The sequence below is a fragment of the Dendropsophus ebraccatus genome, chromosome 2 (genome assembly GCF_027789765.1).
Source record: "Dendropsophus ebraccatus isolate aDenEbr1 chromosome 2, aDenEbr1.pat, whole genome shotgun sequence".
NCBI lineage: Eukaryota > Metazoa > Chordata > Amphibia > Anura > Hylidae > Dendropsophus > Dendropsophus ebraccatus.
The window spans coordinates 101,103,072-101,130,415 of NC_091455.1; the positions used below are offsets into that span (position 1 = coordinate 101,103,072).

Genomic DNA, 27,344 nt, shown 5'->3' on the forward strand with positions numbered 1-27,344 from the left:
GGACCATCTATAAGGGGGGGGAAGAGGGGGACCATCTATAAGGGGGGGGGGGAAAGAGGGGGACCATCTATAAGGGGGGGGGGAGAGAGGGAAGAGGGGGACCATCTATAAGGGAGGGGAAAGAGGGGGACCATCTATAAGGGAGGGGAAAGAGGGGGACCATCTATAAGGGAGGGACCATCTATAAGGGAGGGGGGGAGAGGGGGACCATCTATAAGGGAGAGGGGACCATCTATAAGGGGGGGAAGAGGGGGACCATCTATAAGGGGGGAAGAGGGGGACCATCTCCTAAAAGATCAGCACCCTCCTCTCCTGACATCCTCTGTGCTGCTGTGACCTCTCCTAAAAGATCAGCACCCTCCTCTCCTGACATCCTCTGTGCTGCTGGGACTTCTCCTATAGGATTAGCACCCTCCTCTCCTGACATCCTCTGTGCTGCTGGGACCTCTCCTATAGGATTAGCACCCTCCTCTCCTGACATCCTCTGTGCTGCTGGGACCTCTCCTATAGGATTAGCACCCTCATCTCCTGACATCCTCTGTGCTGCTGGGACCTCTCCTATAGGATTAGCACCCTCCTCTCCTGACATCCTCTGTGCTGCTGGGACCTCTCCTATAGGATTAGCCCCCTCCTCTCCTGACATCCTCTGTGCTGCTGGGACCTCTCCTATAGGATTAGCCCCCTCCTCTCCTGACATCCTCTGTGCTGCTGGGACCTCTCCTATAAAGTCAGCCCCCTCCTCTCCTGACATCCTCTGTGCAGCAAGGGACCAAACATTATGTTTATTGGGGACAGCAGTGGGGGGGGGGGGCAGTAGTGGATTATAATGTGGGCGGATTGACGGGGGGGGGGGGGGCGTCATTCTATAGTTCGCCTCGGGCAGCAGAGAGGCTAGAATCACCCCTGGGTACAGGAGGGGTGACGGTGGTAGGGTACACGAGGGGTGACGGTGGTAGGGTACACAAGGGGTGACAGTGGTAGGGTACACAAAGGGTGACGTAGTAGGGTACCAAGGGGTGACGGTAGTAGGGTACACAAGGGGTGACGGTAGTAGGGTACCAAGGGGTGCCAGTAGTAGGGTACACGGGTGACGGTAGTAGGGTACACGAGGGGTGACGGTGGTAGGATATACGAGGGGTGATGGTGGTAGGGTACACGAGGAGTGACGGTGGTAGGGTACACGAGGGGTGGCGGTGGTAGGGTACACGAGGGATGACGGTGGTAGGGTACACGAGGGATGGCGGTGGTAGGGTACACGAGGGGTGATGGTGGTAGGGTACACGAGGGGTGACGGTGGTAGGGTACATGAGGGGTGGCGGTGGTCGGGTACACGAGGGGTGGCGGTGGTCGGGTACACGAGGGGTGGCGGTGGTAGGGTACACGAGGGGTGACGGTGGTAGGGTACATGAGGGGTGGCGGTGGTAGGGTACACGAGGGGTGACGGTGGTAGGGTACATGAGGTGGTAGGGTACATGAGGGGCAATGTGGGTGCTTGTGATGTATGTTGGCATACTAGACCATATTAAAATCTTTTTTTTTTTTTCTTTTCTCCCATCAGGAAATCCTGAAGGCTTTTCCTGATGGTTTCCTGATGGTATTCTGAAGGTAAAAACGGATTAATGTCAGGAAATCCTGATGAAATCCTTTCCTGATGACATTTGAGGCCTCCTGATCAGGATTTTCTGACAGTAAAAACTGACACGGACGTGTGAATGGGGCCTAATGCACGCTTCTCCATTACAGATTCTATTTAGGTTTTATATTGCATGACCCACTATTAGCCTTTAACTCTTCGAATGGATTATACCATAACCACCCTATAATACAATGAATAATTCACTATGAATTATATGATTGTGAGCTCCTGAGTAAAGCAGCTGTAAACCTTATCCACCTCCAATTTTTTTACTGTTCTTATCAGGTCTTTCTTTTTATGTGATTCAATTTATACAGCTATGGTTTTATAGTGATAAACAGAAAAAGAGCTCACATTATGGTGAGTCATCATGAAACTAGACTGTTCCGGAATTGTTAAACTACAGCAGCACCACATGGTGGAAGTAGTATATTACTTTCAGAATGTGCTGCAGCATTGATATGATCATTAAAACATGAACTCAAATACCGTCTCTTACACTATTTGTATAAGCACGTCTTAACAGTATCTTGTATGATATGGATGACCCTTATACTCTTCAGGCTTTTGAACATTATTATTTTGCCTTTTGGGACTCATAAAATAATACCGGCTACAGTTAGCACATAATATGCTTTGTAGTAATTTGGTAAACACCTATAAAGCCCATGTTATTTTTAAAGAACCCATCACATGCACAGCTTGCATATGTATTAACCAGCTATGCAATAAGTGGAATTTACAGGCTGAATTAGTAACAACTTTGGGGAGGATTTATCAAGACTGTCATTTCATATGTCTAAAAAATTTCCCCCATTTTAAGTACACACCTCTACGTAAATCCATGTCCGCCGGAGCTCCCTGCGTGCAGTCAGCAAGTCGGCATAAATTGTTGTAAATGTGGTGCAGACAGAGGCCATACCCTCTCTGTGTTTGACCATGCCCACTATCCCACCTCTCTGGCAAGAAGAGCAAAGGCAAATATTCACAAAGTTTTTGAGCAACAAAAGCTGATGCACACAAATGATTCAAATATTTGCACTTCACGCCACAGCAAGATAAAGCACCACCTTTGTTGCTATAACTTTACTCTACATAAAATGTCATTGACCACATATGGAGAACCCCCGAAAATGCAATGGACCCCTTTGGAGGCATCTTGATTAAATTACTCTGTCCAAAAATACAAAAATGTCTGCAGGCAGGTGGGTGTGGGAACATAATGGAAAAAAAATCTACTTACCTGTCCCTGTGTCCCATCAGCACCACGTCAGTGCTTACTGATGGCTGCCAGTCTCCAGTTTCTCCCGTGTTGCAGTGTCCCGCCCCAGGCACTGACTGACTGGCTGAGCGGGTATTTCTTAGCCCAGGTTGTGGCGTTTCAAGAGCAGGAGATGCAGGAGCCCCATGGCAGTCCATGAGCAGTAAGGCAGTACTGCAGGGTAACAGGGTGGGGTAAGTAGAGTTTCTTTATTATGTTCCTATACCCACCCATCCCCCGCATACAGCCGATTTCTCATCTTGGCTGGACTTCTCTTTTAATGTATTTTGCTGTAAGTTTGCTGTAAGTTTTTTCTTATCGCGTTTAAGTTCTTGTAGCATGCTTAAGTCTTCCTAGTATAACACATTTGCTATATAGTTGTGATACAAACACAATTTACTAGGAAACCTAACAAGTATAATAATTACATTAAGTTGAATGTTCTATTTTGATCTGGTTGTAATACCAGCAATAAGAGGTATACAGTTTCATAAATGAACAGTGCTATGCATTTACTGTAAGGCTCCAAACTCCTAGTTTAGATTACTTACTTATCAATTACGGTAAACCTTCACTTGCTTTATGCCTTTACTCTTTAAATTTTGTCTTGTATATTATGGTGGGTGTTGTATAAGACATTGTCACATTAAACATGTTTTAATGATTGAGAAAACTTTCCTGAAGCATTTTTTACTGTAACAGCAGCCTATATTAAATGAAGCCTGGGGTTTCCCACCTTTTGTGTATGTAACATGTCTTTATATTATAGATGCGCTGGAGGGCTCTAGACAGCACTGTAGAAGACTAGTACATTTACATGCACTGGGTTCCCTCCTACAGTTCACACCCTCTGATAATTTATTCCCCACATAAAGGAAGTTCCCTTTTTTACATAGTAGTAGTAATATCTTAGTTTTCAGAACAGAGAGCTCTTACACTTGCTTCACTTGGAGGAGAGGTAAGAAATGCTCCCACTTTCTCTTTTTTAACAATACTGCCTCGGTACTTCAGCATCTTCCTAAACTTTCTTCTCTTCTACTTTTTAGTACAGCACTTTAATGCTAATGCTGATATATCAACTATATATGTATATTGTATATAGAGATAAAAGAGATAAATAAATAAAAATAGGTATTTTAATGAGAGGAATATATATATATATATATATATATATATATATTCCTCTCATTAAAACACTTATTTTTATTTATGTATTTATTCATCTATTTTATCTATAGTTTATAATGCAACTTAATTGTAGATAGCATCTATTGATTGAATGAATAATAGCATTTTTTCCAGTAATATTTTCCAGTGCAATGATATATAGGTAGGTAAAAGGTCATTCAGGTATTGGGTTTTTTTAAAATAATTTTTTGGTTCATTCATTTGAAATGTAGTGACTCATTTCACTTGTCCAGTACCATACACAGTGGTTGACTTGATACTGCATGTCACATACAGTGAGCTTTGACAAGACTACAGTTTAGATCTGAAGTCCCCGACCTCAGATCTAAACTACACTACATGGTGCTAAGCCATAGTGTTAAAAGTAATAAAGACCACGATATGACTAAGTGAAATGGATTTTACCTTAGGCTCAGCTGACAGTAATATGGTGCAGTCACTGTTACTAATTTCTAATTATACTGTGGCATCCTTGGTACCAATAGTGCATAATCCTACATGTACCTGACAACAGCCGTAGAGCCACATGCTCTTGCACAACTGATCCCTTGAATATATATTGGAATCAGGTGCAATATCTTAGCCGCAGCATTTCTTTAAGATTCTTTACAGTAAGAGCAGATAATATAAAATGCAATATCCCAAAAGATACTATGCTGATGGATCATGTTTGCTTGGTTAGTGAGGTTAAAGTAGGGTAAAGTACTATGGGTAAATGCTACGTCTAGGTAGGTAAATGTATCTTGTAATTTACCATATTTGTGTCTAGGCAGCAAGACCAAAAGGTCAGACAACCCAAAAGAAAGTCCTGCCTAAACGACATACAGTGCAACAAAACCATATAGAAAACCGAAAAAAATTGCACAATTATTTAGAAGTATAAAAAAGTCCTTTATTTACATATGCATAATTTACAAAAAATTATAAAAACTAGGGAATTTCATGGGAAATGACACAAATAACACAAGGCCAGAGGGGTAAATCAATATAAAATTAGAAATTATAAGGGCTTCAATATTATGTGTACCAATTGCAACACTACCATCTAGTGGTCACTGAAATTATAGCAGATGACAAGTATTTAACCTGCAGTGCAGTTACAGCATAGATGTAGTATAATATGATATAGTATCATGGAGGAGAGACTGTTTGTAACCCCTCAGCGGCCAGCCAGGTAATGAATAGAGCACCACAAGTAAGGCCCTACAAATTCCAAATCCTATGCGACCACACAAAAGTGAAAAACAACACTGAGATCTTACCCCCGTCCGGCCCACCAGCCCGACGCACGTTTCGCTCACTTCATCAGAAGCTAAGACCAAAAGGTTCAGGTTATTTTTCCCGTGTTTGCTATAGTTATATGTTTCTTCGTCCTATTAAACAACCATTTCCACAATTAAAGGACAAGTGCCATGAAAAACTTTTTTCCAGTAATTGAAGCACATTACAAAGTTATATAACTCTGTAATATGCTTCAATCACCTATCTGCCTCCCTTCCCTGTCTTTTCCCCCCTCCACCCCCCACCAGGAAGTGTCCTAACTCACACAGACCTAATTACTGTCGTCACCGTCACCAAGGTCTTCTCTCAGCTCCTTCTCCTGTTACACTAGCCTCCCCCTTCCCTGCCTTGTCAGGTGACTCAGCTTGCTCAGCTCCCATTGGCTGAACAACTGCAAGCCATCACTTGGACTGGGGAGGGGGGGCTGCTGTAACAGGACCTAGAGCAGCTCTCCTGCTGATGACTCATCCTCACAAGAAGGAGCTGCCTGGTGACGGTGACGACAGTAATCAGGTCTGTGTGAGTTAGGACACTTCCTGGTGGGGGGTGGAGGGGGGAAAAGACAGGGAAGGGAGGCAGATAGGTGATTGAAGCACATTACAGAGTTATATAACTTTGTAATGTGCTTCAATTACTGGGAAAAAGTTTTTCATGGCACTTGTCCTTTAAAGAAATGGTAAAATGGAATTTTGGTAGAGCCCTACATTCATATCAGTGCAACTGTGTGGATTTCTGTGCTGTCACAGGATGAGAACCTAACAATAGCGGCAGAGCTGGATCCTTTACATGCCAGCTACCAAAAGTGTCTAGGTATCTTTTGGGATTTTATCACAGTATCATGTCTTTTTTAAGGAACCTAAATTTTTGTAAAAAGAATTATTTATAGTGCTTGTTATACAGAATGATTAAATCAAATCTATATGAAATGTTATGGGTTGCACTGGTTGGACCCCAACAATTATTTTAAAAATCCTAATAAAGAAAGTGACATTTCCACTAAGCATTATTTACTGACTGTTTGAAAAGACGTTGAAGCAGAACGTTGAAAACCGTTAAAACGTTTGGCTTCCCTCAGGAGTTTTTTTCATAGCAAGAAAGACACCAGCTTATAGATCCACTTTGAGAGTATGTGTGGTGTAGCAAAATACCTTTATACATCTTAGTTTCAAAAGTGGTGGGAGTGGTCACAGTATTCCATTTGCATAAGGAGGGACCTTTTTTTAATTTATGTTTGCATTTTTCCAAGGGAGATCTTTTTTTATTATTATCATAGACACAGGGTCACCTTATCTCTTAAATGTAGATAGAAAATCCTTATGATAAATAATCATTTGTTGTTGGAAATTCAAGTTTTAGTTCTTAGTTTCCTATACGCTGCCTTTATGCTCTCTAAACTTAGTTCAATGTGGTACACTTCCTGACTTCTAAAGAATACAGAAGAAACACAAGTACCTATTTGTCTGTCTTCTAGCATAATTTGATGTCTATCCTGTACTTTGTCAATTTTTGTACTGTACATAGTATAGATTATGTATGCACCATTAATCCCATTGCAGCAGCAGTGATGTGTGAAGTGTTTCTATACAGAAAAACAAAAGTTGTCTGAATCTCTAGAGACAAGGGTAACATTGCTTAACATCAACTTTAGTATACATACAATATGCTTGTTATTAACATCTGTTCAAGATTATATTTAACATGAGTGCTATATTTTCTGTTGGCCATATGTTGCTTTTAAAAAAAAAAAACTTCTCTCTTAATTATAATTGGGTCAAGTACATAGCTGAATTAGGCAGGTGTAACTGTTCTGGTGCAAAATGGGAATCAAGTAAATCATACTCTGTCCATCTGTGACACATACACTTTATATGAAGGACGTCCATTTTTAACAAGATCAAGTTCAGCAGGTGAGGATTAGTGATGTCACCATACAAGAAAGATGAAGTAGTAGCAGCATATTGTAGGGGCCCTATTAAACAGAGCTATAATCAGATGAATATTCCGATTCAGCCAAGTATCGCTCTGTGTAATAGAGAACAATCAGTCGATGAAACGATCTTTAGGTCCAGACCTAACATCATCGGGAGTTGGCCGTCCATCACTATGCATAATAGTGATGGCTGATAATTGTAGCATAAAAAAATTAAGTATTTACTTACGTAATGGCATTAGACCAGAAGGCAGAGCTGCAGAGACCAGGGAACGCCAGAGGACACCCGGGAACATGGTAAGGTAAGTAAATACTTGTATTATTTTAAGCTAAAGGCAAGGGCTGCACGGACTTTGCTAACAATGTCCATGTAGCTCATGCTTCCCAATAGTAGGCCCATGTAGTTGCTCATTAAACAAGCGCCAATCTAGCAGATCAACGCTTGTTTATGCTTTATGATTGGGCAGTCTGTCAGGATCTAGAAACTATCACAATTCTTAAGTGAAGATATAAGAAATTTTTCATTTATCAAATGTGTTATATTGAACGATGTAAAGGTGACTACAGTGGGTAATTTACAGTTAGGTTATTTTGTTATTTGCTGCAGGGGATAACCATGTGCTGTAGCTCCATCCAGTCCTCGTTGGGAAGAGATGGTGAATGTGCTTTTCAATAAGCCTCCACTGGGAAGGGAAATTATTAAAAAGCTTTAGGTTTATGAGATGGATGTAAAAGATGGGAATTAAGCCCATGAGGCCTTGGGAGGTGAGAGTCCCTGTAAAAAGATACTGTAATTGGAAATAGGAGTTAGAGGGTTAGGAAATTGACTACCTAGCAGATAACACAGTTAGAAAAATCTGAAAAAAGAGTCCCTGGGTATGTTAATGTATGCTTGTAGTTAGGAGAAAAACTTTAGAACATAGTTTTATATACATCCTGCAAAGTACAGACTCCATAGGATCAACAAATTATTGGATTTAGGGCTCCCTATTTGGTTGCTGACTGGCTGAGTGGGCCTAAGACATCACGCTCCAGGTCCCACTCAGACCCAGAAGTGGCTGGGACCAGGGGAGGTGAGAGCATGTTACTTCTTTCATCCTCCCCAGCACTCAGCACCCTGCCAAAAATCAACCCAGTCCAGACTTCTCCTTTAAAAAAAGCTCTAATGAGGGGCTAAAACATCTATCAGATCAGTAATAACAATAAAGAACACTGACAAGCAAATAACATTGATTATTAGGTCATTTGCCAAGGGATGGGATATATTAGGCAGCAAGTATTATGCTGCGTTTACACAGAGCGATAATTCGCCCAATCGTACAATTAACGATTTCTAAGTAACGATTTTTCTTTTATAACGATCATCGTTTAGATGGAACGATATATCGTACAGAAAATTCATTTTGCGATCGTTTTGCGATCGCTTAAGCCTATCTCGCACATAGGAAAAATCAGTGAACGACTGTTTACACGGAACGATCTGCGAATTTTTTGCGAACGACGAACGATGATTTAAGAACCTGTTAAAAGATCAAAATGAACGATTTCTCGCTCGTCTTTCGATAGTTCGCTGCGTTTACACGTACGATTATCGTTCGAATTCGATTGTTATCGTGCAAATTCTCACGATAATCGTTCCGTGTAAACCCAGCATTAGGGTCCATTTACACACACAGATTATCTGACAGATTTTTGCATCCAAAGCCAGGAATGGACTATAAACAGGGAACAGGTCATAAAGGAAAGACTGAGATTTCTCTTTTTTTCAAATCCATTTCTGGTTTTGGCTGCAAAAATCTGTCAGATATCTGTCAGATAATCTGTGTGTGTAAACGGACCCTTATGGTGCGTTTACAAAGGCAGATTTATCTGACAGATTTTGGAAGCCAAAACCTGGAATGGATTGGAAAAGAGAAGAAATCTCAGTATTTCCTTTATGACCCGTTCCAAGTTTAGGTCTGTTTCTGCAATCTGTCAGATAAATCTGCCTGTGTAAACGCACCATTAGGGTCCATTTACACAGAAAGATTATCTGACAGATTATCTGCCAAAGATTTGAAGCCAAAACCAGGAATGAATTTCAAAAGAGGAGAAATCTCAGGCTTTTCTTTATGACCTGATCTCTGTTTATAGTCTGTTCCTGGCTTTGGCTTTAAATCTTTGACAGATAATCTGTCAGATAATCTTTCTGTGTAAATGGACCCTTGAAGTTAAAGTGCTGAATTTAAAGTACAAGTAGTGGGTAAGTGCGCAAGTGGAGTATAAGCAACTTTGCAGTCACCAAATTTTGATGGTTACATGACTGGGTCAGAGCATTTCCATAGCAACAAGTCCACAGATTGACAACTTGTGAAAAGCAACAGGGTCATGAGCACTTGGGGTTCACTAAGGCTTGCAGGGAGCAAAGGCTAGTCAATCTGGTTCAATATCACAGAAGAGCTGCTCCACCACTCACAGGAACTGTTACACACCCTGTAGGAAGTTGTCCCATGGGAGTTGTAGACTCACACTTCTTTTTTGGTTTTTGTAAAGGCAAGACACACAGACCAGGGTATCCTGCAGAGTTTAGCCAGGAGCCTGGCTCGGCCAGGTTCCCCCTCCGGGACAAACCAGCTGTAGTGTACGGACTCTCATGGCAAACACAGAGACTCTTTTCTCTAAAGCAACACTTATTCTTACCATGCAGTGCTATACCACTAAAGAGAGGACAAGTCAGGAATCCCCCCAACCCACGCCGTGAACATCTCTAAAGGTGCAGGACAGTATCCTGTAGAGGAACTGATCTGGATAGAGCAAAGTTGCTACAAGCCTACATGCTCTGTCTCTCAGCGCAGGTGACACCGGGACTCCCTCGAACACTTTACTAGGACAAGGTAACTAGGACTGGGACTTGTATCACCCTGGTAGGACGGCTCACCGGACACTGTAGGGCAAAAGGTGGTATAGTGACAAAGGTCGAAACACGGGCACAAGTATTCTTCTTCTCTCAAGTATTCTACTTCTACTTCTTCTAAAGTTCTGGCAGAGCACAGTACTACTTTGGGTTGGGACTTTCAGGACAAATTCCTCTCCACTACTCTGAACTCTCACGACCTATTCCTCTTCACTACTCTGAACTCACCCTACCTTCTCGGCATGCAACCAAGTCAGCACTGCTATTCTACCTAGTGAAGTCAAAAGTCTACTGTCTGCTTGTATGCTAAAGTATTCCTTCAGTAAAGAAGAGTTTATTTATTTTACCGGAATCAGTGGTTATTGCACAAGCATCTACACAGCAGTTACACCATCCTTGGGTCTGTTACTGCCCATTGGGTCAGCATCCTCCCAGAAGAGCATCAGGAAGTTGGCCCATTCTTGCCACTGTCACCTCCCCAGTGCTTTAGGGGGCCAGTTCTGCACAAGTTCTGCCTCCACCACCTTGCAACCAACCGCCGCTTTGACTGCAGTCCAACCTATCCTGGTGTCTTACCAACGATGTCAGGCCCGGCGCTCTCAGGCTGTCCTCCATTTGGTGAGCCAGGGTGAATGCAGCCACAGTGGGAAGGAGTTCCTCCGGACCATCAGGGAGGAGATATATGAATGGCTGACCCCTTGTCAACTAACAGTGTGAAGTGTTGAAGCCGACAATGGGAGGAACATTGTCTCTGCAGTGCAGCAGGGAGGGCTGAGTCATATACCTTGTTTGGCACATGTGATAAACCTCATAGTGCACAGTGCATAGTGTTTCTTTGAACATTTCCTGCCAATTGTTGATTCCTTTTAAGGATGCGACTGTGTTTGTGAGCAGGCGTGACTATGGGATCAACGATATCATCCCACTCGTCCATGTTCTGGAAAGTGCGCTGAACAACATCATCAGCGAGGATTCCCAGGCCACCACTCCAAGGCTGAACATTATCTTCCTCCTCCTTTCTCAATTGTCTGTTCTCAACCATAGTGGCCTGGGTGCAATCAGGTACTGCCTCTTCCTCCTCCTCAAATAGTCTATTCTCTACTATACTGGCCTGGGTGCAATCAAGTGCTACTGCCTCCTCCTCCTCCGTCAATTGTCTGTTTTCAACCATACTGGGTCCAATACAGTACTATTACTGCTGCTGGTTCCACTGTCAAACGTCTGTTTTCCACCCTACTGGGTCCAAGGAACTTTGTGTCCTATGTCTCGTGTAATCACTTACACCTTGGCTAATTTTTTTTCACTATTTTTGCACTTTGATTTTTTCATTTTTTTTCATTGTAATAGCAACTGCAAATAAAAGAAACTATACCCTATCAGACTCCCACTATTGTAGCTGCAATTATTCAGCTGTTATAGCAAGGTTCGTTTAAGGTTTGGTTCCGAACTTCAAGAAAATTCGCCCGATCAAACCGAACTTTTTAAAAGTTCGCTCATCCCTAGCTGTCAGTATATACAGTGAGTACACTTACTAAAACTGTACACTGAATAATTTTACTATGAAGTGGCCAACCACTTGAAAGAATCTTCTATGCCATGCTACCAGATAACACAGCGGTCTTGTGAGGTCCATACCTAATGTGGTACCCACAACAATGGAATTGCATGGATGCAATAGTCCAGATATATCAATCTAAGGTCAACAACTGTCTGAATGCAACCAATCACAGCGCAGGTCATTTTACCAGAACAATTTAAGAAATGAAAGCTGAGCTGTCATTGGTTGCTATGGGTGAACAAGATAGATAAATTTGGGAATTTGTGAATGGGATTTTATAGACATATACAAAGAGGAAGTTTTACTTCATGTATTAGTCATTCAGGTAAATTTATTTCAGAAATTGAGTATGCATATTTATTATACCATTGACCCAGTATGTAGAGCACCTAAATAGAGTATGCCATCAACCCTGATGAAGCTGTGACAAATAGCAATACTTGTAGGGCGGCAGCTCCGCCACTGGCTACCATTAGGACACATGACAGATAAAATCTATTTCATACTGCATTATTTCTTCTTTTAGACCAACATACCTCATAAGCTAGTTAATATTATTTGTGTTACTTTTTGGGGGGGGGTGATAACCCACTGTTATTGGGTCAGTTCTGTTGAGGGGGTTTCTTAACCTTATCTTTTACTATGGACCATGGGATATGTTCTTCTGTTTTTAAATGTTTACATTTGTACTGTATAGTGTTTCTCCTTATGTGTTTTTGGCCACAAGAATACCTATTTGATTTTTTGGGGGATCAGCCCCTTGGGCTGTAGTCACGGTGGTCCGGAGTGGAGTAGTGAGTATTGCTACTACCACCGAAAGAAAGGGGAAATGTCCCAAGGAGTGTTTGTGTGCTGTGTTGGTGCGGGATGAAAAATTACAAAGTCTGTTTATCATAAATAAGATCTTGTTTACTCTGAAGATACTTGTGTGCAGCAGAACATACAACTTTTGCATTGACAGGATACTTTACACATTTCATTGATGGACAGTGTCACCTAGAAGGGGCTTCACAGAAGTTGGGCTCCCTCTCCTCTAGGGGGAGGGGGCCCAACTGCCGTGAAGCCCCTCTTAGATGACACTTTCCACCGCACAGAACCATAGAGTAAGGGCGGCGGGGGGAGGGGGGGTTGGATGACAATATCACTTTAAGCATTGTTAGATTTCAACTGTTTATAAATTGTCCAAAATGGGTGATACATTGTGACTTATTATTCTTAGGCATTGTAACACCACAAAAGCAAACAATAGAAGATAAATGAAACTCTGTTATGTAATTCCAAATTAACTAATTGAATTTTCATTTGACCTTTCTTTACTTTGTCACAGTGCAAGAAAAGGGTGGCTGTATTTGGTATGAACCAAGAAGGAGAGAGTGTAATGACACCAATTAGCTGTGGCAATGGCAAACTAAGACAGTGGCTGATTGATCAGATTGACAGCGGCAAGTACCCTGGTTTAATATGGGAGAATGATGATCGGACCATCTTTCGCATTCCATGGAAACATGCTGGGAAACAGGATTACAACAGAGAAGAAGATGCAGCACTCTTCAAGGTACAATTTCTAGATCAATATTACAATACAATATTCACATGAACACCCACAGAAAGTGACTAAAATGTGACAAATGATGAGTGATGCGTATGAGCTGATCACCACATATCCAGTTTTGTAGTGAAACAATTTGCATACAAGAAAATTCCCTTTTACCATTCCCCTCACATATAATCTAAAATATGGACTATGAAAAACATTCTCAACTTCAGTGTTAACCTAGTATAAAAGTCTTATATAAAATACTTTCTGAAAGTAGGAGTGATATCTGTTTTACTATGTATTTTATATAAAACATACATTTTAAGTAAAGCAGTATAAAAGGTTTATAGAAGAGTTAAAGGGGAACTCTGGATAGGGAAAATTAAAGATGTCTCTATATAATGTAATACTGTGTCTGCACAGTTCTGCTGAACTGGTAGTTGATTCACACCCAGAAAGTAAAGAAAACTGACCTCTCTGCAATCCACTCAGGATACAAAGATCATGTGACCACTGTCTAGCCTTTAGTTTTTTTTTTTTTTTTTGCTGAGCACTGACTGAAGACAGAGAGGGGACAGAGAGGGGGTGGGGCATGGGTGGAGTGGGGGTGGGGCATGGGTGGAGTGGGGGTGGGGCATGGGTGGAGTGGGGGTGGGGCATGAGCAGCTGGTGAGATAGGCATAGGCAGGAGGGGGTGGGTATATGGGAGTGGGAGAAACAGGAGGTTCTGAGCGTGCACAGCAAAATCTACTGGGAATTGTAGTCTGATTGCAGTACAGGGGAAATGGAACAGCAAGAGATACAGAGCAGACAAAAACTGAATTTATGATTTATGGGCCTGGTAGCAGCTGCACTCCTTGAGGCCGCTATACGTACAAGACTGCTTGTAATGCAGGTTTAGTAATCCAGACAGGTCTTATTTAAAAAACACGTAATTATGTACATGACAAGCTTTTAATGGTTACACAGCACAAACGCTTAATGGTTACAATAGCACTAGGTGGCATTTTTTCTGAAAATATGTTAACAGAAGAGAAGCAATAACCAACAGTACAGAATCTATTTCAGGTTCCTGTTCTCTTCACAGGTGCTTCTCCTTGGCCTGTGCTACTTTACATAGGTTCATATACTACTCACACTTCCTGCAGTGTTTCAGGCAACCACTTCTCTTCTAGACCTTGCTCTCAAAGTTTCTAACCTCAATGTATTTTTCCACCAAAATAGTTCCCAGTAGGCTGCATCTTTCTACTGGTGACACTAGATCTTATTAAAGAGTAACTATAATGTTTCACGGTTGTCAGGATAGGCTGTCGCCTGCCGCGCTCCTGATGCAGGCACGTGCCAGGACAGATTTCTTCCAGCAAAAAACCAAGTCCTGCTACAATTATCTACTGGATCTCCAAAACGGGTTTACCCTCAGCCAACCAACAATTATTGTCAGATATATGATATGTGCTCCAAAATGATCGCGAGAAGTCAGTCCAAAAGTATATCCATGAGGACTTCCTTACGCATTTTCCCATAAAGCAATTTATATGATTCATCAGGGGAAGAAATAAAATTGTTGTCTATATATTAAGTATGGGGCCAAATGCCACATAAGCACACAGCACACATTAGGATTTGTTGCAATGGCTCTCACTTTAAGAAGAAGCCATAATTAAGGCTCAAGTAAACATGTGAAACTTGACTTAAGGACCTTTTACACGGCCTGATTTACAAGGCATGATTAATCGATCACTGTAGTCCTTGAAGCCATAAATACATTGTTATCAGTCTCACATCTTCTGTTTAGACAGTAAGACGTGTGGCTGATAGCTATGGTTTATAATGATAACAATGATTGCTGGCCCTTTTTAGACGGGCCGATTATTATTATTATTATTATTATTATTATTATTATACTAGCATTCCTAGGAACACTCATTAACAATAATCGACACTTGTATGACTATGTTTAGTACGCCAAGTCTCCACTGCAAATAAACAGTGACTTACAAACTCTCTTTTTTCACTTTTCACTTTATTTTTACTTTTTAGTCATGTTTTATATTTAATATCTGGCTTTTTACATTACCATTCATATGCTAGTAGACTAATAGTGAGCGAATAACTGAACAATTACTGTAAGTGTGTTTATTTTAACACATACAAGTGTTGAATTTCTACAGGGAGGACAAGACTTCCTTTCTTCTTCATGTTTCTATTTTACCTGCTGTATTCTTGGTTTGTGGTCATTCTAAATATAAATGAGACACAAAGTGAGAGGTAATCTCAGTGCAGTAGTAGAAGCTGTATGGGCACTTAAAAAGTTAAAACCTGATGTCTTTCATTTACAGTATAAATGACCATCAAGACCCAGATTTGTAGTTCTGGTAGTGGTATTGTTTTAAGTATTAGTAGTAGTATTAGGATTCTGCTTAAAGTATACTTCTCCCATGGTACTGTATCTGATCTCTGGTAACTGCTAATACCAAAAGTGACCACACATAGCCCAATGATACCAAATCCTGACAATGTATCTTCTTTATAAAATAGCTTTGTTTTTCTTTCCACCTCCTACACTTCTGATCTGTCACTGATTGTCAGACGCAAGTCAATGTCAATGGTGACTCATTTACCAGCAGAGGGCTGTCTCATTTTCTAAGTACTAAAAGCATGAAGTGTTACCTTAGAATGTGTAACATACTTATCAGATGCAGAGGAGAATGTGCAGGGAGATGCACAGAGTGTGGTGCCTCTTCCTGTATGCTCTACATTTCTTCCAGTTTAAACCTATCTTTACTGAAAAAATGTGACAGTAAGTAAGAAATAGAATTTAACAGGAAAACATGTTTATTCTTGGAATAGCTCAGACTAGTGAACAAACTAGTGCATGTACGAAGACTCAAGGGGAGTCAATAATGTGGCAGAATGAAGGAATAAAGAAGTCAGCCCAAATGGCACAAATAGTGCAACTTATCAAAATTCCACTAATCAGATAATAACTCTTTATTGCAAACTAATGTACGTGAACGTGATTGTGCTGTTAAGGGGGTATGGACGGGCTTGGGACTTGAGCCCACTCAATACTTGGCAATTCTCTTCTGATATCAGTTGCTAGGGGCTGCCACTAATGGCGTTAACTATTTAGATATTGCTGTCAAAACTGACAGACACAGAAATGGCCTTACAGCATGACATTGTTGGGGTTGTGGTTACGATTGTCTCCCCACAGGTAGCTCGACTTGTTGTCAGTGCAAAGCCTGAGGCCTCTGCTAGCCTACCTACAGTTTACCAACAGCAGGCTGTACCAATAGAACCCTGAGATAATTGATCGTCTCTATAAAAAAGTTATTTAAATCAAGCCTCCAATTTTTTAAATGAAAAAATTATTTAACAAAATATTAAAAATCAACAATTGTAGAGTACAACTGGTCCAGCAAAAAAATAAAAAGCCTTTATATGGTTCTGTCAATGGTTTATAAAACATATAAAAGGGAAAATAAAAGCCCCAAAACAAAATTGGCTGTGGAGCTAAGGGGTTAATGGTCTGTTTTGAAGATAGGCCATTTATATATAAAAAAAAAAATTCCAGAACAACTAATTCTTTGATCAAATGATTTTGATTAATAATTTTTGGCGTTTTTTCATAAAGAAATATGCTTTTCAATATATTATAAATAGCTCGAGTCCATCCGAACCGAATCGTTCGGCATTTGATTAGAGGTGGCTGCTGAAGTTGGATGAAGCCCTAAGGCTATGTGGAAAACATGGATATAATCATTGGCTGTATCCATGTTTTCCAGACAACGTTAGAGCTTTATCCAAGTTCAGCAGCCCCAGCTAATCAAATGCCGATCGCTCGGGTTCGAATGGACTCGAGCATGCTCGAGGTTCGCTCATCTCTAATTATAAATTATGATCATGTGGCGCTTCTCCTACTGCGTTGTTACATTGGCTCATACTTAGTTGAACTATTGTATCATGTACAAATCATCATTATATGTATTTTACTTACAGGCTTGGGCACTTTTTAAAGGCAAATACAGAGAGGGTCTTGACAAACCAGACCCTCCCACATGGAAGACAAGATTACGTTGTGCCTTAAACAAGAGTAACGACTTTGAGGAGTTAGTAGAGAGAAGTCAACTGGATATATCAGACCCATATAAGGTGTACAAAATTGTTCCAGAAGGATCAAAGAAAGGTAAGACACTGCTCCCCCAATATGTTCCCTCTTTATATGTAGTAAATGTCAATGTCGGCACTCCGTGTCCGTGGTGCCTAAGGATATACGTAACTATCAACTCCAACAGGAATTGACTGCACTCACCCAGAGCTTGCTTGTAAATGTGAATTTATTTCATAATGATGTGCACTCATATACAGCAGGACGGGTTGTGCCGTTACCGCCTTTCTCAGAAGCCCGTCTCACTCCAAAACCCATGCCATTGTATGTGTGCACCTTGTTATGAAATAAATTCACATTTGCAAGCAAGCTCTGGGTGAGTGCCGGTAATTCCTTTTCATATGTGGCCATTAGAATCCTTTCCAGCTACTTTTGTAGTTTCATTATCAAAGTTTCAGCAAACTAGGGGAGAAATAGGAAATGATGACCATCATTATAAAATAACGTGTGTTATACTGCTTCAAAATTATGGAGTCAAAGAGCAGTTCTAAAATCCCGCCATGATTTGTTAAAAAACAGCCTCTATGTGTGAGATACATTTTGTTATTATTACTGTATGCGTTTGTTATTATGTGTAAGCATACAGAACACATGAAGATGAACATACAGGCTGTTGTCGTCTGGTATGAACTATTTGGCTGCATTGATATACTGCCCTGTGAAGCGCTTCTGATTATTTTACTTTCTGTAGTATTCTCCATGTATAAGAAAAGACCTCCATATAGAACAGATTCAGGGAGGTCAGAGAAGATTTTGTTTAGAACAAAAAATGTTGTGGAAGTATTGTCTATCCATCTCACCACTAAAAACCAACAACCATTCATATCATTACAGGAATAAAACAGCTTGGCACAGAAGAGAATCAGCTTATAGTGAACCATCCATTTGCTGTACCTCAAGCCTATACTTCTCTACAGCCACACCCTCAGGTTTGTAGCATGAAGCGTTGAGAGAGTGTTGTGCCTCCTCCCATGACCATCAGTGCATTAACTGCATAGCTATACAATCTGTAAGAGTGAAAAAGACATACTTTCATCCAGTTCAGTGTTAATCCAGAGGAAGGCCTGTTCACACTAAGCAAGAGTGGCGGATTTTAAAGCAGAGCGCACACGTCTTGAAATTACGCCTATCCCAACAATGGGATTTCTTGCACACCTCTGTGGAGGGGGGAGAGCCCAAAGCATTCACATGTCAATTCTTTGGGCGGAGAGCGGAGGCAACTCTGACAGAAGCAGAGGTGTCACACAAGTGAGAAGTCACAGGAGTAAAGTCATAGGGCCCTATTCCATGGGACGAATATTGTTCGCATGATCGTTAATGATAAACAATTTCAAACGACCGCTATTGCGAACGGCCTGAAATCGTTCACCCATTTATATGGAACGATAATCGTTACTTATGATCGTTCTTGCGGTTGTCTTGTCGTCGCTATTGCGTTTGTTGCTACTGCGCACGACCGAGCGACATCTTATTCAATGCGAACAATTTGCGAATGAGCAACGATAAAAATAGGTGCAGATCTTATTAAGCGATCAACCATTTCTCGGTTGTCTTTTAATCGTTAACTGCTATTCAACCGAACGATTATTGTTTAGATCCGAACAATGTTACGATAATTCGAACGATGATCTTCCCGTAGAATAGGGCCCATAAACTGAGGCTTTACTGACACACGTATAGGACATAAGAACTGTGCGTTAACCCCTTCCTCTTAATTTGGTATCCGCCTTTTCTGTCCTACAGCAAGGATTATAGGAGTACTCTGGAAACTTAGTTTATATTTTTTTTGCCAATACATTGTTTTAATAAAGTTACACTACTTTGTAACATAACTTTAAAATAAATGTATATGTATGTATATATATCACAGGCCCCTCTGCTGCCACCAAGGTTTGTGTCAGGAACTGCAGAGATGTCTTAGCCCAGGTGGAGGCTACCTGTCACTGTAGCAGAGGGTGGCAGACTCTCCATAGCGAGCAGTGATTGCTGTCACCAGTCATTCTGCTAGAACCACAAGCAGTGATAGTAATCACCTCTTGCTGTGGAGAGTTTGGCACATTGTGCTATAGCGACGGGCAGCCTCCGCCTGGGTACTGTATATAAGTATACAGTACACAGTGTTTAGGGGGCCCTGTTCTCTATAGTGTGATGTCTCACCATGGGTGTTTCTGTTTTGAACACCCCTCGCAAAAGCCTTGTACTTTGAAAGTAAAGTGGTGATGAAGTTATGTATAAGTTTTGCCAATAGATGTCACTATGTCTGTTTATGTATATATGTTGCACAGTTGTAGTCACCTAAGGGTTACTGTACCATATTTTGGGATCCTGTACACCTTTGAGAGATGCTGTTCTTTCTCTACCTATCCCTGTCCTTTGCTCTTCTATGTACTCTCTTCTCCGACACTCACAGAGGTTGTTACATACACCTCTGGGGAGAAGAAGTGTAGGTCCAGACTTAGTCAGTTTCTGTTTGATTCTCAGTGGAGCAGAACACAGAACAGGCATCTCTGCTGAGCTTAACCAGGTTCCCTGTCAGGGACAGACCAGCTGTAGTGCACAGACACATATGGCGAACACAGAGACTTCTCCTACCACATTAGCACTGTGCAACTCCTGTACTCACGATGCAGTGCTAAACAGTAAAGGGAGGACAAGTCAAAGGACACCCCAACCCATGCCGTGAACATCTCTAAAAGTGCAGAACAGTATCATAAAGCAGAGGAACTAATCCAGATAGAGCAAAGCACCCTTGTGTGACCCTTGTAGGATGGGTAACTCAACACTGCAGGGCAGAAGGTGGTATAGTGACAAAGGTCAAAACACGAGCACAAGTATTCTTCTCTCAAGTATTCACTTCTTAAGTGTTCTTCCACTACTAAAGTTCTGGCAGAGCACGGTACTACATTGGGTTGGGACTCATCACAAACTCCTCTCTACTCCTATTAACTCCCTACTCTTCTCAGCACGTCATCAAGCCAGCACTGCTATCTTACTCTCTACCTCAGCAACTCTCAGTACAGATCTACTGAAAGCAAGTCTGTATCAGTCACGTATTATTCACCTGTATTACCAGAGACTTGCCAGTAAAGAAAAGTTTTATTTATTCTACTGGGACTCAGTGATCATTGCACCAGCACCTACACACAAGCTACACCGTCCTTGAGTCATTTCCCCTTTCTGTGGGTAGCGTTATCGACAGTCCGGGTGGGTCTTCTCTCCACCCTGGACCACTGTGATAAGCGCCAAAGGGACCCATCACAGCACTGCAGGTCACCGACCATTGGGGAGCAATATATCCAGCCAGACACTAAAAGCAGGTATACCATCATACTTGTGTGCTGAATTAGTACTGGCGTCACAACAACCTCCTAACCGGCTGAGCTATATTCCACCAACCATACACCATAGGGCTGCATTGACACTACGTATATTTCAGTCAGTATTGCAACCAAAACCAGGAGTGGATTAAAAACACAGAAAGGCTCTGTTCACACAATGTTGAAATTGAGTGGATGGCCGCCATATAACAGTAAATAACGGCCATTATTTCAATATAACAGCCGTTGTTCTAAAATAACAGCAAATATTTGCCATTAAATGGCGGCCATCCACTCAATTTCATCATTGTATGAACAGATCCTTTCTGTGTTTTTAATCCACTCCTGGTTTTGGTTGCAATACTGACTGAAATATACGTAGTGTGAACGCAGCCTTTAAAAGTGGTGTCACACAGCACCATCTAGCAAGTGACCTTTCAGGAGGCTACCACATTAGCACTCTATAGCAATTTTTTAGACATGAGAGACATGTTTAAGGACTATGTCATTTGACACATTGCAACAATTTATGTGCTCTAAGAAGATTAATCTGCTTTTTCTCAACAGGTGCCACACTTTATGATGCCACATGAACGTAGCTGGAGAGACTATGAACAAACCCATCCCGAGCTCCCCTACCAGTGTGCAAGTGTCCCCTTTACAGCACGAAGTCACCTATGGCAAAACACACCCTGTGATAACAGTAAGAACAGTACTGTATTGCTAGCTAGTAGTTATGCATGTTAATCAGAGTATGCTGGTTAGGCTAGGTTCACACTATGTTTTTGCAACCCTTTTTTTGCAAAAAAACTGATGAAAAATGGATGGAAAAAACAGATGCATGTGTGTGCATCCATTTTTAACCATTTTTCCATTGAATTCCATTATTTGAAAAAATGATCAAATGGTTCCATTATTTTTAACGGACACAAAAATTAGATCAACTATGTTTTTGTGTATGTTAAAAATCGGATCTGTTTTTCTTATAATGGAATTCAATGGAAAAACGGATGCATACACATGCAAAAAAATGGATTGCAAAAACATAGTGTCAACCCAGCCTTGGAGTGATTTTAACAGGAAATAAACCTTCTCGGACATTCTATCCTATCTGTTTAAAACCACAAGTGCCTATTGTACCCACAATGTGAATATCTGTTAAAATCAAAACCTTTCAGATGACTATAATATCTGATATGTAATCTTTGGTGAACCTAGAAATAATTATTATACAACAATTCAGGACTTCTCCACAGTTCATAAGATAAATCTGTGGTTGAATAAAATAGAAACTGTACCAGGAAATCACTTTTTTTGTGGTTGCATGGTGATTTCTTGGCAGGTTTTTGTTCTTCTGGGACATATACTGGCAGAATAGACTAGCGGAATGATTAAAACATTTTGGTAAAAAAACACAAAGTAGAAAATAAAAATGAGCACACTATTTATTGTATGTTTGTCTCTAGGCATCATGTCATCATGTATGTGTCCGTATTTTTGGAGTTTTAGGGGGTACTTTATCGTCGCTGTACGTTTTTGAATTAGTGTAAAAAAGTTGCAAATTTTGCAAGTTACTGTACTTTTCCTCACGTCTGTTGTCATCTTGTTACAGCTGTTTTTCAACTTCATAGCACATGGATTATTAGCAACTTTTGTTCAAATGTCACTGACGCTGGCACAAATCCCCTCCAGAATACACATAAATGGTTACATCTGTTAGATTGGTGCAACACTAACATTCAGTAGCTTCTCAGTGGACTCAAGTTTGTAAAGGTCATGAGCATTTTTGATAAATTTGGTGCAAGGAATGCATGCAGTTACAAGGAAATACCTCATATACACACAGATATATTTATGCCTCCAATGATAAATTACAACAGAAGTCTTTTGCAAAGTGCCAGGTTCAGTTTGCTGGAGCTTGACAGTGGTAGCACATCTATATATTGTGGTAATGGGACAGTGCTAAATCCCAGCTGTAACGCAACATTAAACCACAAAAAAACAACACTTTTTAATGCATGTTTTGTTGCATTCTGGGGCAAGAAAACAGGTAAGAAAATATAGATTAACCGTACCTAAATGGGAATGGCGCCGCTAGGTAGTAATGAGACTGGGAATAGAATAAAAACAGGGGTCAGTGTAGATAATTTAAATATTTAAAGTGTCACTGTCGTTATAACTTTAAAAACCTAAATCAATATTTAAATCAACTGATCATTAGTTATAGCTAGGAGAAGTACACCACTTAACACTTTACTCCTCAGCTCAATCCTAATCCAACTTGTTGCAGGACTCGAGCTCCATTGTAAAGATCGATATACATGTTATACTTCAGTCGGCTGAAACCATTGCTCTCAGTGAGTTCAGCCTTCAGTGTAAATTGTATGTGGATCCCCTGAGACTCCAGACAAAAGATGTTGGTGGAGATAGGGATACGCAGCTAACAGTTATCAATTAAATAAACTGTTAATACATTACCTCTCCATGCTCCCGGGTTCTCTCCTGCCCTCTGCTAGCTTCACTGCGTCATGGCTCAATAATCTCTGAGCTGACAGGCTGCTCAGACAATCACTGGCCACGGTGCCCCCCCCCCTTTAAGACCAAAGTCACATGATCTTGTGTTGCCAGGTAAGCTGGTAACACCTCATCTGTAACCCCACTGACATCACACCAATCAGTAAGCACCTGGCCAAGGGGTGAGAAAACAACAGAACAGTGACAGCCTTCTGAGCAGCATAGGAAAAGGACACACAGTTATTTTATCTCTCTCTTGCTAATCTATCTTTGTAAATGGATAGATAGATAGATAGATAGATAGATAGATAGATAGATAGATAGGAGATAGATAGATAGATAGATAGATAGATAGATAGATAGACAGATAGATTTTGGCAGTTAACTCTGAGGTGCAATTGATGGGAGATGGCTGGAGCCATCTTGGATATAGATTGGCTCTTAGATAAACTTGTAACTCAGGAACGGCAGCAGCTAGAAAGACAGGAGATGGCTCAAAATACTTAGGGGAACTAGGTGAGTTAAACCAGCTAGGTTGTGGAGAAAATTTTAAAATATTTTCTAAGAGATGCTAATCACCAAACATAGTGGAAGAAGCAGAAAATCGTCTAATAAGACAAATAGCCGAGGCAGCAAAGCAGAATGAAATCATTATAAGATCATATTTAAAAATGTCATTTTTTATATATGTCAAGACTCATAATAAAAGACAATTACCTTTCAAAATTAGTGGAGGGGCACTTCTGTACCTAATTTTAACCAATAGGCCAGACAGAATATCAAAGGTAGTGATAAGGGGGTCACCTAGGTAGTAGTGACCACAACATAATAAGTTTTTATTTATTCTTTAATAAAATGCTTAGTGGGGGGGGGGGGGGGTACAAAATATACCCTATGGGATGTAGAAATAGGAGAAATCCAGTGTGGTTAACTTGTGTACAGTTTTGGGCACCAGTATATAAGAAGAATACGGCTAAACTGGAGCCGATAAAAAGGAGGGCAACCAAGCTCATTAAAAAAAAGACGTCTTAGGAGCAATCTGATCACAAAATACAAATATATGACTGGACAGTACAGAGATCTTTCTAGCAATCTTTTTATACCTAGGCCTGTAACCATGACAAGGGGGCATCCTCTATGTCTAGAGGAAAAAAAGGTTTCACCACCAGTACATAAGAGAATTCTTTACTGTAAGAGCAGTGAGACCATGGAACTCTCTGCCACATGATGTTGTCATGGTTGATTCATTAAATACGTTCAAGAGAGGCTTGGATGCTTTTCTTGAAATATATAATATTACAAGTTATGGGCATTAGATTTAATGTGATAGAACATTGATCAAGGGATTTATTCTAAAAAAAAAAAAGGCATTTGCCTCGTAAGGGGTTTTGCCTTTCTCTGGATCAACACTTCAGTATTTCTGTAGGTTAAACTTGATGGACTTTTATGAGGGATCTGTATGGATAAGTTGGTGGTTGAACAGGGAGCTGCTGTCAATAGGTGTCGTGAGTACACATATACTGTATACTGAACAGTTTTACTATAAAGACAGCATATACCCATTTTATTTTTAATTTTTTTAAATTTAATTATGACTAGAGATGACCGAACCTCGAGCATGCTCGAGTTGATCCGAACCCGAACTTTCGGCATTTGATTAGCGGTGGCTGCTGAACTTGTATAAAGCCCTAAGGCTATGTGGAAAACATGGATATAGTCATTGGCTGTATCCATGTTTTCCAGACAACCTTAGAGCTTTATCCAAGTTCAGCAGCCCCAGCTAATCAAATACTGAACGTTCTGGTTCGGATCGACTCGAACCCGGTTCGCTCATCTCTAATTATGACTATCACTTGTAACTGAGATTAAATGTCCCAAGACTATAATAATATAAAAATAATAATTTTTATTTATATAGCGCCAACAGATTCCGCAACACTTTACAATTCTGGGGGTACATACATAGACAAAAATCAGACATCACAGAGATATACATATAATTATCCATACATGAGGAGGGAGTTTGAGACAAAAAGGTAGAGGGGCAAAGTGCTTTATTGTTGCAATGGTCCGACCTTCTTTATAAATAAGGCAATGCAGGTAAAGGTTGGTGAACCAGTCACTATCCAATGCCTGCATGTGTAGGTCTAAGTGCTTAAATGTTGGTGTTGGTGTGTGTGTTTGGGGGGGCAGGGGGTTGAGTGTAGTGGTCAAATTAGATAACCTGGTAAGCCTGCTTGAACAGATGAGTTTTGAGAGCTTTGTGTATTGGAGGTAAATCTGACAGTCTTTGGTAATGCATTCCATAGAACTGGTGCAGCTCGGGTGAAGTCCTGGAGACGGGAGTGAGAGGCGGTCGTTAGTCTTAAGTCGTTAGAGGAGCATAAGGCACGGGTAGGGCGGTAGACACTGTGGAGCGCTTTGTGGGTGAGCAGGAGGACTTTGTATTGTATCCTGTGTTTAATAGGGAGCCAATGTAGTGACTGGCACAGGGGAGAGGCATCGTTGTAGCGGTTGGACAGAGAGATGTGCCTGGCCGCTGCATTGAGAATGAACTGGAGTGGGGAGAGTTTAGAGGAAGGAAGGCCGATTAGTAAGGAATTATTATTAAAAAAAAGCTGTTTTCCTAGCTCCCCCCTCACTCCAGAAGAAGCAGGATTTCTGTGTCCATTATGCTCTATGGAGAGGGGAGGGGCTGAGAGGAGTGAGTGAGTGAGTATGGAGGAGTCCTGCACAGCACAACAACCTGCAATCTTCTCTCAGCAAGTTCCTGGATAAGCACTGACCTTTCTGACCTCTGAATCCAGCATTTTAGATTCCCAGTCTCCAAACAGCTGACCTTCATGTCTCTTCTTCCTGCTCACTCATCTCCCTCGGCCCCCTCCCCCTCCATAGGATATAATGGATACAGCAGAACCCGTCTTCACTTTGCTTCTCTGTAATGAAGATGGATTTGCCTAATAATAACAGATAAGAGTTTATTAAAACTGCTTGTACTATTGACTTGTGCAAAAAAAAAAAAAACATGACAGTTACACTTTTAGTAACTAGATTGCATTGCTGTTGCAGCTCTTGTGAATAATAGTCAGTTATCAGCTGCCTTTTCCCTAGATTATATTATAAAACTCATCTGCCTGGTAGGTAAAGGTAACTGCTTCTATTCTTAAAAGCCATACATGAATATGATTCATATGCTATAGTGCATCCTAAGAACAAGAAGCAGAAAATCGTGCAAGTAGTCTTTCTGGGTGAACCACAATTTAGCAGTGGTAAAGAAACCAGTGTGAGAAACTTGTGCCCTTTATGCAAAGGTCTGTGTGCCTTCTGTAGCACATGTCTTTTGCATTTTTTTCCCTTCCAGCTATTTAATTTGGAGTTGATTATAATTGTGCAAATGGATAACATAACATGAGATATGTCTTTGTCTTTTTATTAGGTTACCAGGTAACTGGCTCTTTTTATACTTGTCCGCCATCAGAGCCACAAACTGCTGGACTGCCAATAGAACCAAGCCTACGATCTGGAGAAGCCATTGCTTTTTCAGGTAAGTGCAATGTAGTTAACCAAGGTTAAAGGGAATCTGTCAGCATCTGGTTAGGTTCCTAACAGTATCATGTAGATGTGTGCCCCCTATTGTGTCTCTTACTTTTCTTTTAGCCATCGGTGCTGTTCTTTTTCCACAGTCCAGCCCAATACATTGGAAGCAAGTGTCAAAGAGGAGTAGTGGTATGGCGTTTGTGCCACTCTTCTGCACTAAGGCACATGTGAGTTTTCGGTGCCAAGAGCGCGCAGACCAGACAAATCCAGGGAGCAGGCACGCCTAAAGATTAGATCTTAAAAAAGCAGGAGGCCAGGCCGAATCAATATGCATGCCAAACAGGGAGGAGGTAGCTGAAGTGCGGCACAAACGCCTAACCACTGCTTCTCTTTGACACTTGCTTCCAATGTATCTGGCCAGATTGTAGAAAAACTACAGTACTGATGGCTAAAAGAAAGGTATGAGACACAATACTGTCAGCATCTCGGGACCCGACCAGGTGCTGACAGATTCCCTTTAA

The 27,344-nt window shown here is 41.0% G+C and overlaps 1 protein-coding gene across 3 annotated transcripts in view; it reads left to right on the top strand.

Annotated features, from left to right (window-relative positions):
• IRF4 (interferon regulatory factor 4) overlaps window positions 1-27,344 on the top strand; it is a 53,488-nt gene that overhangs the window by 20,862 nt on the left and 5,282 nt on the right. For 2 of the 3 annotated variants that reach the window (XM_069960214.1, XM_069960215.1), the window contains 5 exons: window positions 13,075-13,302; window positions 17,287-17,473; window positions 18,290-18,384; window positions 21,340-21,475; window positions 26,723-26,830. In XM_069960214.1, the coding sequence (XP_069816315.1) occupies window positions 13,102-13,302; window positions 17,287-17,473; window positions 18,290-18,384; window positions 21,340-21,475; window positions 26,723-26,830 (727 nt within the window). In that variant the 5' untranslated portion in view covers window positions 13,075-13,101. Of the gene's footprint in view, window positions 1-3,825; window positions 3,856-13,074; window positions 13,303-17,286; window positions 17,474-18,289; window positions 18,385-21,339; window positions 21,476-26,722; window positions 26,831-27,344 lie in introns of those variants that run through there. The other variant, XM_069960216.1, reaches the window with a different exon arrangement.